At 41.8% G+C, this 15659-nt stretch overlaps 1 protein-coding gene across 1 annotated transcript in view; it reads right to left on the reverse strand.

The window, feature by feature from the left end:
- The window catches only part of LOC109563465 (collagen alpha-4(VI) chain-like), a 139425-nt gene that overhangs the window by 53638 nt on the left and 70128 nt on the right, over nucleotides 1–15659 (reverse strand). The window contains exons 14-21 of the mRNA XM_070797000.1: nucleotides 14246–14308; nucleotides 13836–13901; nucleotides 7798–7851; nucleotides 7645–7680; nucleotides 4615–4677; nucleotides 2784–2846; nucleotides 1757–1819; nucleotides 666–728 (exon numbers count right to left, since the gene is read on the reverse strand). Of these exons, the coding sequence (XP_070653101.1) occupies nucleotides 666–728; nucleotides 1757–1819; nucleotides 2784–2846; nucleotides 4615–4677; nucleotides 7645–7680; nucleotides 7798–7851; nucleotides 13836–13901; nucleotides 14246–14308 (471 nt within the window). The remainder of the gene's footprint in view (nucleotides 1–665; nucleotides 729–1756; nucleotides 1820–2783; nucleotides 2847–4614; nucleotides 4678–7644; nucleotides 7681–7797; nucleotides 7852–13835; nucleotides 13902–14245; nucleotides 14309–15659) is intronic.

Genomic DNA, 15659 nt, shown 5'->3' on the forward strand with positions numbered 1-15659 from the left:
CTTCTTAGGCCTGTTTTTGTTTCTTCTGCTTGCTAAAAAAAAAAAAAAAAAAAAATGCAAGTTCAATGCTGAGGGAAAAACAGCAGCAGGTCCTTCCTACTGTAATGAAAGAAATCTCAGAAATATGAGTTGGAAAGACAGCATTATCCTGTAACAGTGAGGTAGTAAATTGAAAATAGTCATGAAATAACTAACTTGCTCTCACCTTCAGAGTAATGACTAAGGTGAAAAGGCACAGCACTGCAGATCATCTTTGGCCTCCAAAGATGATGACAGGCTCTGAATAATCAAACCCGGACCTTTAAAAGTTTGCAACTCTGATTGGCTGTCTTACTTGTTTTTCCAGAAAAAAAAAAAAAAAAAAAACGTTTCATAACATCTTTGTATTCTCGAAGACTCAAACACTTGTAAAATATCTTTGTCAAACAGAAGAGTCTTTTTGGAACCTCCCTCTCCAACAATAAATCCCAAGATATCTTTGGAGTCTTTACTGACATAAGGAGTCTGGGAATCTTTGAACTACAGAGATGTACAAGAGCTCTACTGATGATGCATGTCATATTCATAACCCCAAGTTTTCATCAAGAATGTTAGGATTTTCTGTGGAGCAAGAACAAGTAACATGAAATTCTATCAGGAGACCAAAACAGAGAAACTAGACTTACAGGGTGCCCTCTTGGTCCTTGTAGACCTGGTGGTCCTCTTTCTCCTACATCACCAAGCTCTCCCTTTTATAATAAAAGGCAAACATGAAGTTAATTTTCTAAGTTCAATCAATTGTATGTCATTTTCCATAGAGATTTTACATTCCTTTTAAGTCCTCGTGACAACATCCTGCAGTCTAATGTCAAATCTTCCTCTGCTGCTGCTGCTGCTAAGTTGCTTCAGTCGTGTCCGACTCTGTTCAACCCCACAGACGGCAGCCCACCAGGCTCCCCCGTCCCTGGGATTCTCCAGGCAAGAACACTGGAATGGGTTGCCATTTCCTTCTCCAGGGAAAATTCCCGACCAGGGATCAGAGGTGGCTTCTTTACCACTGAGTCACCAGGGAAGCCCACTGTATTGGCTTACAGATAGACTGCGGCTGCTAAGTCGCTTCAGTTGTGTCCGATTCTGTGTGACCCCACAGATGGCAGCCCACCAGGCTCCCCCATCCCTGGGATTCTCCAGGCAAGAACACTGGAGTGGGTTGCCATTTCCTTCTCCAATGCATGAAAGTGAAAAGTGAAAGGGAAGTCGCTCAGTTGTGTCCTATTCATAGCAACCCCATGGACTGCAGCCTACCAGGCTCCTCTGTCCATGGGATTTTCTAGGCAAAAGTACTGGAGTGGGGTGCCATTGCCTTCTCTGAAATCTTCCTCTAGACTTTGCAAAATACCAATAACGTTATTACAGTAAAGATTTTGGTACTGAAAATCAACAAGCCAGGTATGCAGCGCCAGTTACAGAATTTTATATTACCACAGCTTTTTCTATGTGTTAGAATGTGAATCTACCCTGGTGGTGAGTCTGTATGTTTATCTAATTAGCGATGTGTCTGTGTCTACTGATGTATGTGACCATCTATCCATCCATCTTGCTATATGGCTGTCTAAGCATCTTTCCTTCTCGGTCCCCATCTATCTAACTACAAGGTAATGAAGAGTCGTGTGATCACCAAGCACATCAGTCTCTCACACTGGAAATGATCGTGTAAGGAGATACTCACATGAAAGAATCCAGTTGCACAAGGAAGAGTGAGCTTTCTGACACTCACCTTCATTCCCCTTGATCCATCTTTTCCTTTTGAACCATTTGGGCCTGGAGGCCCAGGATTACCCTGCAATAAGACCACAACCCAGATCAGCTGTGATGTTTGACCCAATTAATTTTATCCTCCAAAGTGCATAACATGCACATTTGACCTCTGAGCAGGGGACTGAGGTGAGTGAGCAGGGTGATGTGTGCAAGAGGCCACATACTCCAGATGCCAAGATTTGGAGGAATCACCTGGCTACTAGAGAAAAACACCATCTGATGAAGAAACTGGGAAGGCAACTGTCTGAACTTTTACCCACTCCAAACAGAAAATATGATCAAGTGAGAACGAAAATGATATGATCAGTTATAGGACTTGACCTTCCCAACCAAGAGAGAGATGGCACAGGCCATTCTGAATCTCCAGACACTTTAATCCCTGGCTCAAATGGTGCTGCTTGGGTTTTTGAAGCTGTTCTCAAATGCTCCTTCCACAGGAGGCCACTTCTAACCACCAGCTTCAACCTGCTCTGACCCTCCTATGACCCACGGGATAGCAAGTGGAGAAGGCACTACACAGGCACTAGAGAGACCCAGGTTGGGGGCCCGTTCAGCCACTTACCATTCAGGTGAAAAATCATTAAATCCCTTGGAGCCTCAGTTTTCTCTTCCATAAAATTGGGGTGATTTTAAGTAATGCTTCCTTATATGTTTATGAGGAATAAATCGGTCATTTATGCTGCTTTGATAGTACTATTTCTTGTACTACAGGTAAGCATGAGCTTGTGTTACACACCCTTGTGGCTCAAACTAAATCTACTTCATTACTGTATTCCCACAATCCTACATATCCTTAGAGTAGAAAGGGTACATAGCTGGTGGTCAGTGTCTATTTCCTCAAATTAACTATTTCTAGAAAGTCCTGATACCCAGAGATCCCAGAACAAACCATGTATCTTTACATTATTTGTCCAGGGACATACAGGTCTACGAACTGGCCGTGGGGAATGAGCAGCTGTGTTGAGCCGTGAGTTTGTCAAACCTACCTGAGCACCCACTAAGCCTTTTTCTCCAAAACTTCCTGGTGGGCCTCGCCTTCCTCTTGGTCCCTGGTCCAGAGATGACATTAAAATTCAACCAGTTTTTATAGAGTTGTTTATTTTCCATGTAACCATAAAATCACCTCGGATGCCCATGGAAGCACAGATGAAGGGGCTCTGACCCATCACAATCACACTCCTCACACTGCCCTCCAAGGCACCCACAGCTCATTCATTCCACACTCCCTCCATCTAAGCAGTATCTATATTCTTAACCACTTCTCCAGTTGAATCTAATGAATACTAAAATTTAAAAATTGATTTTTTTTCACTCAACTAATTTTAAACCCTAAAAGGGAAATGAGAAGACTGGCTGGGATATTGATCTCCTTTGAAAAATCAACTGTATCCTTATCCACACAAGGGTTAAGGGCTAGAGTTTGCATCCCGTTATTATCAAGAACCCAAACACATTTTAACTGGCTTAATCTCACTGGGCAATTGCTGGGGAGTTCTTCGTTTTCTCTCCAATCTATTTGACTTTACTGATTTTTGACATTTTAATTCTTCCTCAGCATTCTGAGAAATGCTTTCCCATTAGAAGCACTGATCCTGGCTTCTATACTCCTGGGTGAGGTATTGTAATCATCTGTTTAAACAGGCCACCATATCCACGCCCCAGTAGGAAGGCGAGAATCAAGGGAGGTTTTCTGGTTTATCTTACTCATGATCAGCCCCCCTTACGTTCAGCCAAGAACTTAAAGAGGAAGTCCAGAACGCAACAGTGGTCCACATTTGAATTAAGCCAGTGAGGAAAAGGAAAGCCAAAAATATTTCTCAGTTGTTTTCCCTTAGGCTCAGACAATACTTTCTATTATAAAATACATACAATCTGTAATTACACTTTGATGACCCATTTCTTTTGTTAGCACCTTAGTCAAGTCAAAAAGACAGCATAAACCTTCTCAAATGACTATCTGCCACTTATACAAGTTTCAAAATTATAGAGAGTGATTCAATGTGTTAGTAAAAATCTGTTGTTTACAATTTCTCCTTTTGACGATCCCTGGAAACAATTTGGCTTTCCAAAGAAAGATGTAGAAAGTGTTCCAAAGAGGGTTATAGAATGACAGATTTGGATTACACTTCGAAGACTGCAAAAGAACTGGCTGAAAGTGTAATTTCTGGTTATCACTCAATAATTTACAATGCCCCACTGGACTTGAACTCCTGAATGACTCAGGCATATCTGTAAAGTAGCCTCTATATACTTAATGCTTAATAAACACTTTGCTGATTTTTCCTGCAAAATTGAATCCAATTTTAATGAAGTAAATACTATTTAAGTAATTTGCATACACAGCTTCAGAGGCAGTAGTTAAGAGCATAGATTTATAACTGGGGCTTCCCTAGTGGCTCAGACGGTAAAGTGTCTGTCTGCAATGCAGGAGATTTCTAACTAGGCTGCCTAAATTTCAGTCTCATCTCTGTCACTTACAGCACTATGTGAGCTTGGCCAATTTACCTAATTTTTCTATCCCCACTCCATTTCTCCCCTATAAAATGGGCATGATAAAACTTTCCCCATTGAAGGATTAAATGAGCTAATACAAGTGTTTGGGGCCATACATAGGCCATAGTAATTGCTTAGTAAATATTAGCTACTGCAATTTAACCTGCCCAGAAAAGAGGCTATACAATTTTCTTTGGAAGGCAGTTTCCTTTGGGAAGGCAGCATCCTAGATCATCCTGATATATGTCAAATCCTACCAAAGAACCTAAGTTAAAATCTCAAGCAAATATTCTTCAGCACTAAAAACAAGTTCAGTGATACAACCTGTGAACCTGGAGACCCCAGCTCTCCTTGGGAGCCCTCTTCACCAGATTCTCCACGCACACCCTGTCAAAATGAATAGAACTTAGTTGAGTTCACCAGGCATCTTCAGCGTTCCTGGAAGGCAGTTTTCCTTGCAAGATGGCACTTGAAGGCAGTAAGAGAAAGACAAAAACTATCTGTGAGTCTGTGTTCAGTCATCCTAGGATCAGAGTTGAAGAGGAAATGAGGAGGCCCCACCTACTTGGTTGGGAAAATGAAAAATCATATTCTTACTTTCTTTCCTAGTCTCCTTCCAATACCTAAGCTAGTGATAGAAGCAAAAACACTTTGTTTAAACAACCCAAACTCCCATTTTACATAATAACTGGTTCTTAAAAGCTTATCCACTCCTTTTAAGGGCTGTGGGCTAAATGTTCACTGGTGTTAAGGATCTTTACCCCATTTGAGGAGACTCAGAATATTGAGCTCAGTGGCAAGCATGACATTTTAGAACAAAACACAAAAAAGCACTCCAAAAAATCGCCAGAAAACTGGCTTTAAAACCCTACAGATTCTTACAGCATGAAGCTAGTTTTCTAGGCAAGGGATGATCTGTTAAAATGATTCATCTGGTAACCGAGTTAATACCTCCCTCAAATGAATACTTTCATTTCTACAGAGAAGATACATTTTCCACGACTGAGGGTGATAATCTACTCTGCGCATGATGCTGCCTTCTTTCTCACGTTGCTCACAAGCTGCCCAGATTACTGGTTACTCATAGATATACAAACAGAGGAAATCCTATACTCAGAATTAATCTGTCTGTGGACCAATTATTTGTGTTTCATAAGTTGTTAGACCATTCAGATAAATGGGAGGCACATCTGTTAGGCTTTACTGTTAAATCATTATGTTCTTTAAGAGCTGATGTCTAGGTTTATAGATGTGGACCAGGTTTTAAGAGGCATGAAGCTAGAAGTGTCGAAACTGGTTGTGAAATGTTACCTCATCTGCCTGTCACATTAGTGACATCCATGCTGTAACGTGTCAGAAAATGATGTGGTTGTAGACAGCAAAGCCCAGACTCTTTTACTGTAACTCATGCCTATACACTTTTCAATATTTTTTCATGGAACTGTAGTTAATTTACAATGTTGTGTTAGTTTCAGGTGTGCAGCAAAGTGACTCGGTCATAAACCTTACACATTTGAGCATATTGGAGGCAACCAGTTTTGTCAAAGAGCTTTATGATTAACTAGTAATAGGTGAACAGAACACAAAGCAAATGGGGAGAGAGGGTGACTCAAGGAAGACCAAAGTTAAATAGCTGTAAGTACTATGTAACAGTCACCATCTGAACAGCAAATTGATCAGACCAAAGTGGAGAAAATATGTATATTGTCAAATGAGGTAGGGGGCAGCATATGGAGGAGATGGACAGGTTAAAAAATATTCTTCTCCTCCACTGGAAGAAATCAAAAGAAAAACTTCTAAAACTGAAAACCAAGAAATAACAAAGGAAGCATGTTCTTTAGGAAAATGGCAAAAAATACCAAAAGGAACAGCCCCACAGGATGAAAATGAATGCTCCTGAATCCCTGGGAAACAACAAGCAGGGAACCATTTTTCATGGCATGCTTGTGAGTGCAGTTGGATTTTAAATTTATGCACAGGCTCAGCTCTGGTTTAAATTAAATAAAAAGGAAAGATACAGGAGGTGGAGTTTAGTTTAGGGAACCAAAAACCCAAGACCCATCTGAGAAGAAGACCCTCTATCAATGGCTATTTAGATACAACTGTAGACAGCACAGAAATGGCAACCCACTCCAGTATTCTTGCCTAGAGAATCCCGTGGACAGAGGAGCCTGGGGGCTGCTGTCCCTAGGGTCGCACAGAGTCGGACACGACTGAAGTGACTTAGTGTGCATGCATGCACATAGCACAGCAAAAGTATTAAGTAATTCAAGAGTAGGAAATTCCTTCCACCAAGTAGAGCCGCTGGATTTCTCTGAAACTGAGCCTGGTCAGCTCACAGTCTCTCTCTTTCTGCCTTGTGGGGAGATAAAAACAATAAGCTAAAATGACAGTCCAAAGACATTTCTTTCACAAGTGTTGAAACTGAATTCAGAGCATAGAAACGCTCTGTTTAAGAACTTGTTTCAAGTTTTAAGATTTTACGAGAAACAATACTTTAGTTGGTGTCAACAAAACTTGTTTGGATGTGTGAGACTTGGGATTTCTCAATAGCTATGCTTTTGCAACATGTGTGATTTGAAGACACAGATGCACACTCACTCGCTCACCCATTCCCAACCTCAGAGATGACTTAAATCAGTCTCTGACTTTTCCTTCATCCTCAAACATGAGACTTCTAAAAAAAAAAAAATGCCAGCACAGCATGACCAGAATCGGTTAGAAAGGAATGTACCTAACAAATCTTACTCCACTTGGTACAAAAATTTCCAAGAGTAACCTTATCTTTGGATTTGAATCCAAAGCTATGTGGCCTCTGACAACAACTTCACTTTGCTAAACTGATATTTCCTCTCTTAGCCATAAAAAGTAACTAATGATGCTCATAACTCCTGGGGCTGCAGAAAGGTTTACATGAGGCCATATAAACGAAGGTCTAGTGCAGTGAGTGTTACTGGATAAACGCTCAGTAAAATCACAGAGATATCCCATTCCACCTGCAAATCATGCCATTCCTTCTTTGGAAATAGCAAAATCTCAGTCTTTTACCATTGTTTAGTAACTATGAGATCCCCTTATGCACCCACTGAAAGTCCTGCTTCTTTAAATGGAAAAATCATTACTTCAGAGCTAAAAGCAACTCTCTGAGGTATTAGCTTATTTTCCATCTAAATGAAATAGCAGGTTGGAGAGGCAGCAGGGAACCATATAAACTTTCCTTTCTTCTTGGAAACTTCCCAAGGCTGATACAGCCTCCAACAACCCAACCAACATTCCCCTTGGCCTCAGAGAGGACTTAGATGACATAGCCATTTATGTGGAACAAAAAAGCAACTCTCCCCAGCAAGCACCGACCTTCAGCCCTTGCAGGCCTCGTCTTCCTCTTGAACCCTAAGGACGGAAGGGAAGCAGAGACTTTACAGAAGGAAACAAGCCAGTTTTCACCCCAGCCTACCTTTCTCCTCCACAAAAGCAGATGAAATGCACCCCACAAGCAGCCACACCTACCTGAGGGCCAACATTCCCTATTTCCCCCGGAGGTCCATCAATATTGGAACTTCCCTGGAAAGCAAGAGGTAAAGGGAATCGGTTTAGATGTCTCTAGACTTGGGCTGTCCCATACGGAATCCAATAACTAGCCCAATGTGGCTGAAAGTGAAAATCACTCAGTTATGTCCAACTCTTTGCAACCCCATGGACTATAGAGTCCACAGAATTCTCGAGGCCAAAATACTGGAGTGGGTAGCCTTTCCCTCCTCTAAGGGATCTTCCCAACCCAGGGATCGAACCCAGGTCTCCCACATTGCAGGCAGATTCTTTACCAACTGAGCCACCAGGGCAGCCCAAGAATACTGGAGTGGGTAACCTATCCCTTCTCCAGTGGATCTTCCTGACCTAGGAATCGAACCGGGGTCTCTTGCATTGCAGGCAAATTCTTTACCAACTGAGCTATGAGGGAGTCCCTCAGTAAGAATACGTAAATTGGGAAAGTATATGAAAGACAGAAATGAAAACATTTTATGCAAAGCTGTTCTTCCAACTGTTATTTATAAAAGATGAGATCCTAAAACAATGTACATATTCCACAGTATGAGGGAAGTGTTATTTACGTTATGGTAGAAATGCTTATGAAATTATGTTTATCAGGAGTTTGTAAGGTAGAAAAAAATGTGCTATCATGTTGTTCTTTTCAAGTATGCTAAATTTTATGAAAAAATAATTTACTCCAAATATGGAGAAAGACAAAATGATGATTCCTCACTTTTTATATTGTTTTAGGGCATTTTTTAATAAGCTCATGGAATCCTCATCTGACTTTCTCACGGGGAGGAACTCTGCCATCAACAAAAGTTCACCAGACTGATGGCTTTCTCGGTTACTGAAACTACTGATTTTTTTCTCTACATTTTACTTTCCTGAATTTCAAAGTATCTCTAGTAAGTGTTACTTTTATAACGAGAATTTTTTAAATAATAAAGTAGGTCGTATGAGGGAAAAGCCTTTACTAAAGCACTCTCACAATTGCTCTAGATATAATATTCTTTCTTAAACTATCATTTTCTCATTTCAATATAATTTTTTTTGCAGCCAGCATAGTAAACGAATTATCTGGGCAGATGCTAGAACCATTGGATAAACGATTGTACAGAAAGAAGAAACACACAGTCTCAGAGTATCACTTCCCAGACTAGTTAATCTTGGAAAGAGGGAAAAGCATGTTCACACTGGATAAATCTGGTGAACATTACCTTAATTAAGTGACAAAATCAATGTACCAATAATGAGACAGCCGGTAAAGAATCCACCTGTAACGCGAGAGACACCGGTTCAATTCCTAGGTCGGGAAGATCTCCTGGAGGAGGGCACAGTAACCCACTCCAGTATTCTTGCCTGGAGAATTCCATGGACAGAGGAGCCTGCTGGGCTATAGTCTATGGGGTTGCAAAGAATCAGACACGACTGAGTGACTAAGCACAGCAATGAGATAAATGACAGTGTCTCTTCTACTGACAAAGAAGGATTCAGGATTAATTAATCTCCTTCCAAAAACGTTTAGCCTGGCGGGCTACAGTCCATGGGGTCATAAAGAGCTGGACAGGACTGAGAACACACACACATTCATAAGAAAACAATTAGGAAAATCCTTATTGAGGGATATTTAGCAAAATAACTGGTCTGGAATGTCAATGTCATGTAAATAGGCAAATAACTGGGAAACAGTTGTGATTAAGATACCTCAGAGCCAAGAGAGCTGAATGCACCATACAATGCTTGGCTGGGTCCCAAACAACAATAAAAACGGCCATAAGGGCATTCTTGGGACAAGTATGGAAATCTGAACAGAGACTATATATTAGAAAATAATTTTGCACCCATATAGACATTTTTTAATGACTCTAAACAGTCATCACAGTGGTGACTCTACTGTGCTTATATAGAATATCCTTGCTCTTGAAAGATACATGCTGAATATTCAGAAGCAAAATGTCATACTTCCAATTGATCCTCAAATGACTCAGCAGAATATACACATATATTACCTATGTATTTGTACAGAGAGACATTAAGCAAATTGGCTCAATAATAGCAATGGGTGTTCACTATGCTATTCTTGAAACTACAACCTTTCTCTGTAGTTTTAAATTTTTTCAAAATAAAAAAATTTGGGAAAAAATTAATACAAGTTCATCACAGACTATTTCAACAATTCAGAGAATAAAATTAAGAAAAAGAACTGTATAGCTGTTGGGTGTTTATCCTTCTAGGATAAATAGATGTAGATATATTCTATCAATCTGGACACTTTGTTGAATACAGAGTTTTGTAATCTGTTTTTTTCACTTGAGTATTATACTATGGATGTTTTCCTCATTACGAAATAGTCTTCTAAACTATTTTTCACAGCTTAATAATAGCCTAACATGTGAAGGGCCCCACTGTTTATATGAACAACTTGTCACTGGACTTTCAAGCATCGAAGTGATTAAACATCTCTACATTGCACATCCTTGGAGCTAAATCTTGGAGTTGGCCCATCATAAGCTTCTGGATAAATTTCTAGAATTGTGAGGACTGGGTCCAAGTACGCACACACCTTAAGCCACAGCAGACACAGATGTGGCTCCACAATGCTCTCTCAACCCTTTCTTCCTTGCTAAGAAAACCTCAGCTTCGTTTGCTGCAACCACACACCAGGCTCCAAGGGACCAACTTAAGATGGGTCTAAACCGATCTCCGCGATCTCACGTCCTCTGGCAGAGACTTGCTTTCTCTGGCTCTCGTAAAACGGGGTGAGGGCAGGTGGTCAATGAGCTATATGGGTCAAATGAGCTATAAAGAGAATATTGCTGGGTGTACTTTGGTGAGGAAAAGCCCCTTTCCTTCTGGCATCTTATGGGCATCTTATGCAAAGGTGAAGACGAAATGCTTTATAGTGTCAAGCCCAAGAGCCACACTGAGGATGGCACTGTGGAAAGAGTCCCTGGGTCCCTGAGGACACCTCTGGGTTTTGATGACATCATTGAGCTGGTGTAAGAGACCTGGAGTCACCTACCCCTGGACTATCAAACACATTTATTAGCTAAACACTGCCAGTCAGGCTTTCTGTCACTTGCATATTTAAAAAAAAAAAAAAAACATGAAAAACAGCAGTCCTGATGGATGGGTGTTATCTGATTGCCTTTCAGAAAAGTCGTATTGGTTTTTGTTTTCCCCAGAAATGTGAAGCCATTACCGGTTTCCCCTTCCTTCCCCAAACACTAGGCATACGGTAGAGTTTCTCTTTCCAGATTACCTTGAATCTGCACTTCATATCAACTCAGAACTAACACCAAGGAAAGACTGCTCTCTAGAGGGCTCTCTTCTCATAGCACTTCACAGGCTACAACGTCAGCTCAGTTCAGTTCACTAGCTCAGTCGTGTCCTCTTTTCAGCCCCATGGAATGCTGCATGCCAGGCCTCCCTGTCCATCACCAACTCCTGAAATTTGCTCAAACTCATGTCCATCGAGTCAGTGATGCCATCCCACCATCTCATCCTCTGTCATCCCCTTCTCCTCCCAGCTTCAATCATTCCCAGCATCAGGGTCTTTTCCAAGGAGCCAGTTCACATCAGGTGGCCAAAGTATAGGAGTTTCAGCTTCAGCATCAGTCCTTCCAATGAATATTCAGGACTGATTTCCTTTAGGATGGACTGGTTGGATCTCCTTGCAGTCCAAGGGACTCTCAAGAGTCTTCTCCAACATCACAGTTCAAAAGCTTCGGCACTCAGCTTTCTTTATAGTCCAACTCTCACATCCAAACATGACCACTAGAAAAACCATACCTTTGACTAGATGGACCTTTGGTGATAAAGTAATGTCTCTGCTTTTTAATATGCTGTCTAGGTTGGTCGTAACTTTCCTTCCAAGGGGCAACCATCTTTTAATTTCATGGCTGCAGTCACCATCTGCAGTGATTCTGAAGCCCAAGAAAATCAAGTCTGTCACTGTTTCCATTGTTTCCCCATCTATTTGCCACGAAGTGATGGGACCAGATGCCATGATCTTAGTTTTCTGAATGTTGAGCGTTAAGCCAGCTTTTTCACTCTCCTCTTTCACTTTCATCAAGAGGCTTTTTAGTTCCTCTTCACTTTCTGCCATAAGGGTGGTGTCATCTGCATATCTGAGGTTATTGATATTTCTCCCGGCAATCTTGATTCCAGCTTGTTCTTCCTCCAGCCTGGCATTCGCATGATGTGCTCTGCATAGAAGTTAAATAAACAGGGTGACAATATACAGCCTTTACACACTCCTTTCCCAATTTGGAACCAGTCTGTTGTTTCATGTCTGGTTCTAACTGTTGCTTCTTGACCTGCTTACAGATTTCTCAGGAGGCAGGTCAGACGGTCTGGTATTCCCATCACCTGAAGAATTTTCCACAGTTTGTTGTGATCCATGCTGTCAGAGGCTTTAGCATAGTCAATGAAGCAGAAGTAGATATTTTTCTGGAATTCTCTTGCTTTTTCGATGTCCAGCGTATGTTGGCAATTTGATCTCTGGTTCCTCTGACTTTTCTAAATCCAGCTTGAACATCTGGAAGTTCGTGGTTCACATACTGTTGAAGCCTGGCTTGGAGAATTTTGAGCCACCAGCTAGCTGCTTGCTTACCTAGCTCTAGGAGTGACTTCTATTATCTGAATCTATTCAAAGAATACGTAGTTAAGATCCTTCTTTGAGCTCTGCATAGTAAAAAGCATAGGGAACCTAGATGCAGCACGTTAGAGCACTGCATCAGTTGCAGCTCTTGTTTGCACACACAGTTTGGGGATCTGGTGTTCAAGGTTAATAACCCTCAGCTAAAGTCAGCCACGGAGGCCTCTGAAAGCTGGGAGCAGGAGGCTCTCTGCCTGGCTGTGGTGCTGTGATAGACACACACTAGACGGTTTGTACAGGGGCCTGACTTCCTTCTGAGCAGTGAAACAGGAGCAAACCACAGTTTCTATGGATCAGGTCCTTTCACCCACTGACTCCTGGAAATTTGGAAATGATTTCTCTAATAGTCCAACCTTGCCCATGAGGAAACCTCACGGAAACTGGGGCCCACGCGGGTTAAGAGTTGTTTCCCTTCGCTCAACACCATAGCTGATAGAGTGGCTGGCTATTCACAGGGCTTCTGATCTCAACTCACCAAAGAAAATCCTCCCAGCTGGTCCAAAATAACTGCAATTGACAGGAGCACGAGACGTTCTTGCAGCAAGTCGTGACAGTTTTCTCACATAGCTACATAATAATGATCTTGTTACAAGCTGGATTTTCTTCAGTACCTGGATGTGTATCAAAGGGTTGTGAACCAGTCATATTCCGGGGGGAGACCCACAGTCGTAAGGTTTTGTCAACGGATGCAAACTGGAGTTCAAATAATAGTGGATCCTCTGTAGTTATACAAGCATTTGCTACGCAGACTTCATTCCTGGAAACTCGGAATGATGAATTGTGAGGATTGGGTTATTTTCATCTTTTTCCAAGTCATGCCTTTTAATGTCTGGGACATGAAAATCTAAAATTAGCTTCCAACAAATTTAGTTGCTTCTGTGATGACTCCTATCAGGATACTTCTAGTATTTAGAAGCAGACAAGGACCTTATCTTTAAAAACGACTGGTACCTGATACAAATCAATTAACACAAGCAGTAACAGAAAGCAAGCCAGCAGTGTAAAACCCTGAGCATTGTTCAAATTATAAAACTGGAGAATTTTAAAACTGGAAAGATCTTAGGCATCCTTGAGTCTAATGGTTTCATTTTGGAGATGAAGAAACCAAGGACCAGAAATGTAAATAACTTTTATTATTAATGCTGTGTTAGATAAGATTGGTTAAAAAAAAAAAACAAAAACCTAAGAGGCAAGGATATAGGTGGGAGTTCCCGTCTCTGTGGATAATGGAGTCCTACGGGTTTGGTCTCTGGTTTTCTACGTTGATCCAGCCTGAATGCCCAAGTCTTCTGCAGCAGCTAGCATCTGTTCCCATGGGTACCAGTATCCCCAGGCAAACACGAGACTGGCTTACCTGGCGTCCACGCCTTCCTTTTTCTCCCTCAGGGCCTTGGATGGGACTATCAATTCCAGGATCCCCCTGAGAAAATGAAAGTTTCTTAGCTCAACTGGACGGGAAAGGCAGGAAAAGAAAGTACAGGAAGAAAGATTGGGGGGAAAAAAGGTACCAAAGTGGTATCTTTTCATTGTCTGGATCTGCTCAATCATCCCAAATACCCGGTGCAACTAAAATTCCAAGCTCTTTAAGAACCCAGATGTTCTGTAAGATGGGTTTTCTCTCAAATCTCTTATTTGTTGCAATACTTAGATAGGCTGAACAGATGCCTCATTAATGAGTAATTCATTGTTCTCTGCTGTTGTGCTCAAGAAAACAGTTCACAGTCCCTGGATGAACGCAGCAGAAATGCCTCAACCACCACTCACAGGATCTCCCCTTAGCCCAGGCTCTCCACGCTCTCCACGTTGTCCGGGTGGTCCCATCAAGCCCTTAAATCACATTAAAAGACAAGTGTCACTTTTTAAAATCACCTATTGCCTAAAGGGAGAGGAGAAGGGAGACTTAAATTAAAAGAGCAACTTAGGACTTGAACCTTAAAGCATTCGCTGGCAAAGAGGTGAGAAGGAGACACAGAAAAAAAAAATCATACTTTCATTGGAAATCTGTGACACACCTGGCCCTAATGTATATTACCTCATTCAACACTGACAACTCAAGAATTAACCCATTTGTGTATGGGGAACGTGGACCTCATCTCCCCACCTCCAAATCCCTGGATCTTTCCACAGCTTCCTGATGCTCCTTCGTACACACACATGTAAGAAAAAGAAGAAGGCTTTCTTCATCACAGATGTGCACAGCATTAGCAGAGCAAGTGATCTCATGAAAAAAAAAAAAGGAGGAAAAGAGACAAAAAATGCTTGCAGAGCTCCTCACTGCTGTCGATGGGGAACCAGAGAGGGAGACCCACTTGCTATGAGACTATGACACGATAAGCAAATGGTTGCGTCTCTTAAAATCTGCCGTTAACGGTACCATCTCTGTGTCCCAGTTCCTACAGAGCCACAGAGTCGGAGAGAGCCGCTCCACTGCAGGGACCTTCCACAGAGGGTGTTACGTACAGTGATGGACAGGGAGGCCTGGAGTGCTGCAGTCCGTGGGGTCACTAAGAGTCAGACACGACTGAGCGACTGAACTGAGCTGAACTGATGGAGGGTACACACACTCTGAGAATAGTGATGTGCGGCAACCCCTCTGAGATCTGGGTCTCAGACACACAGGAAACATATTCTCTGGGCTCTACAAGAAGCCCCCTCCTCAACTCGTCCCTGGCCTGATATAGTGATAAGAAGGAATTCATGACTTCAAATTCCCATCCTGCTGATTAATTTACTAGCAAGGCAAATTTATTTGACTTCTCTAAGACAATCTTTTCTCTTGTAAAAATGATACACCTATCTTATTAGGGCTGTTACAGGGAGTCAATAGAATAATAAATTAAAATGTGAAGTATAAAATCTAGTGTATGGTTCCTATTTTGTTTTGCCCAACATCTAGCTCCTCCTTTTGCTGACCCAAATACTGGCTTCCAGAGTAATCCTCCACATCGATGGCTTTGAACATGTTCTTCTTTGCCTATAAACCTTCCTGCTGAAAGTTTCTAGGCCAGCTGAAACTTAGCCTGGAACACCCTGTATGTGCCTCTCATAGAGGTCAGAGTGCAGACTGTCTTGACTTCCTGCTTTCCCTGGAATGCCTGAGTTCTGCCTGCCCTCGGCACATTCTCAAAGGCCCACAGACATCAGTAGGGAGGTCTGGTCTCTTCCCCTTCCTCCTTCC

Source organism: Bos indicus, chromosome 1 (assembly GCF_029378745.1).
Source record: "Bos indicus isolate NIAB-ARS_2022 breed Sahiwal x Tharparkar chromosome 1, NIAB-ARS_B.indTharparkar_mat_pri_1.0, whole genome shotgun sequence".
NCBI lineage: Eukaryota > Metazoa > Chordata > Mammalia > Artiodactyla > Bovidae > Bos > Bos indicus.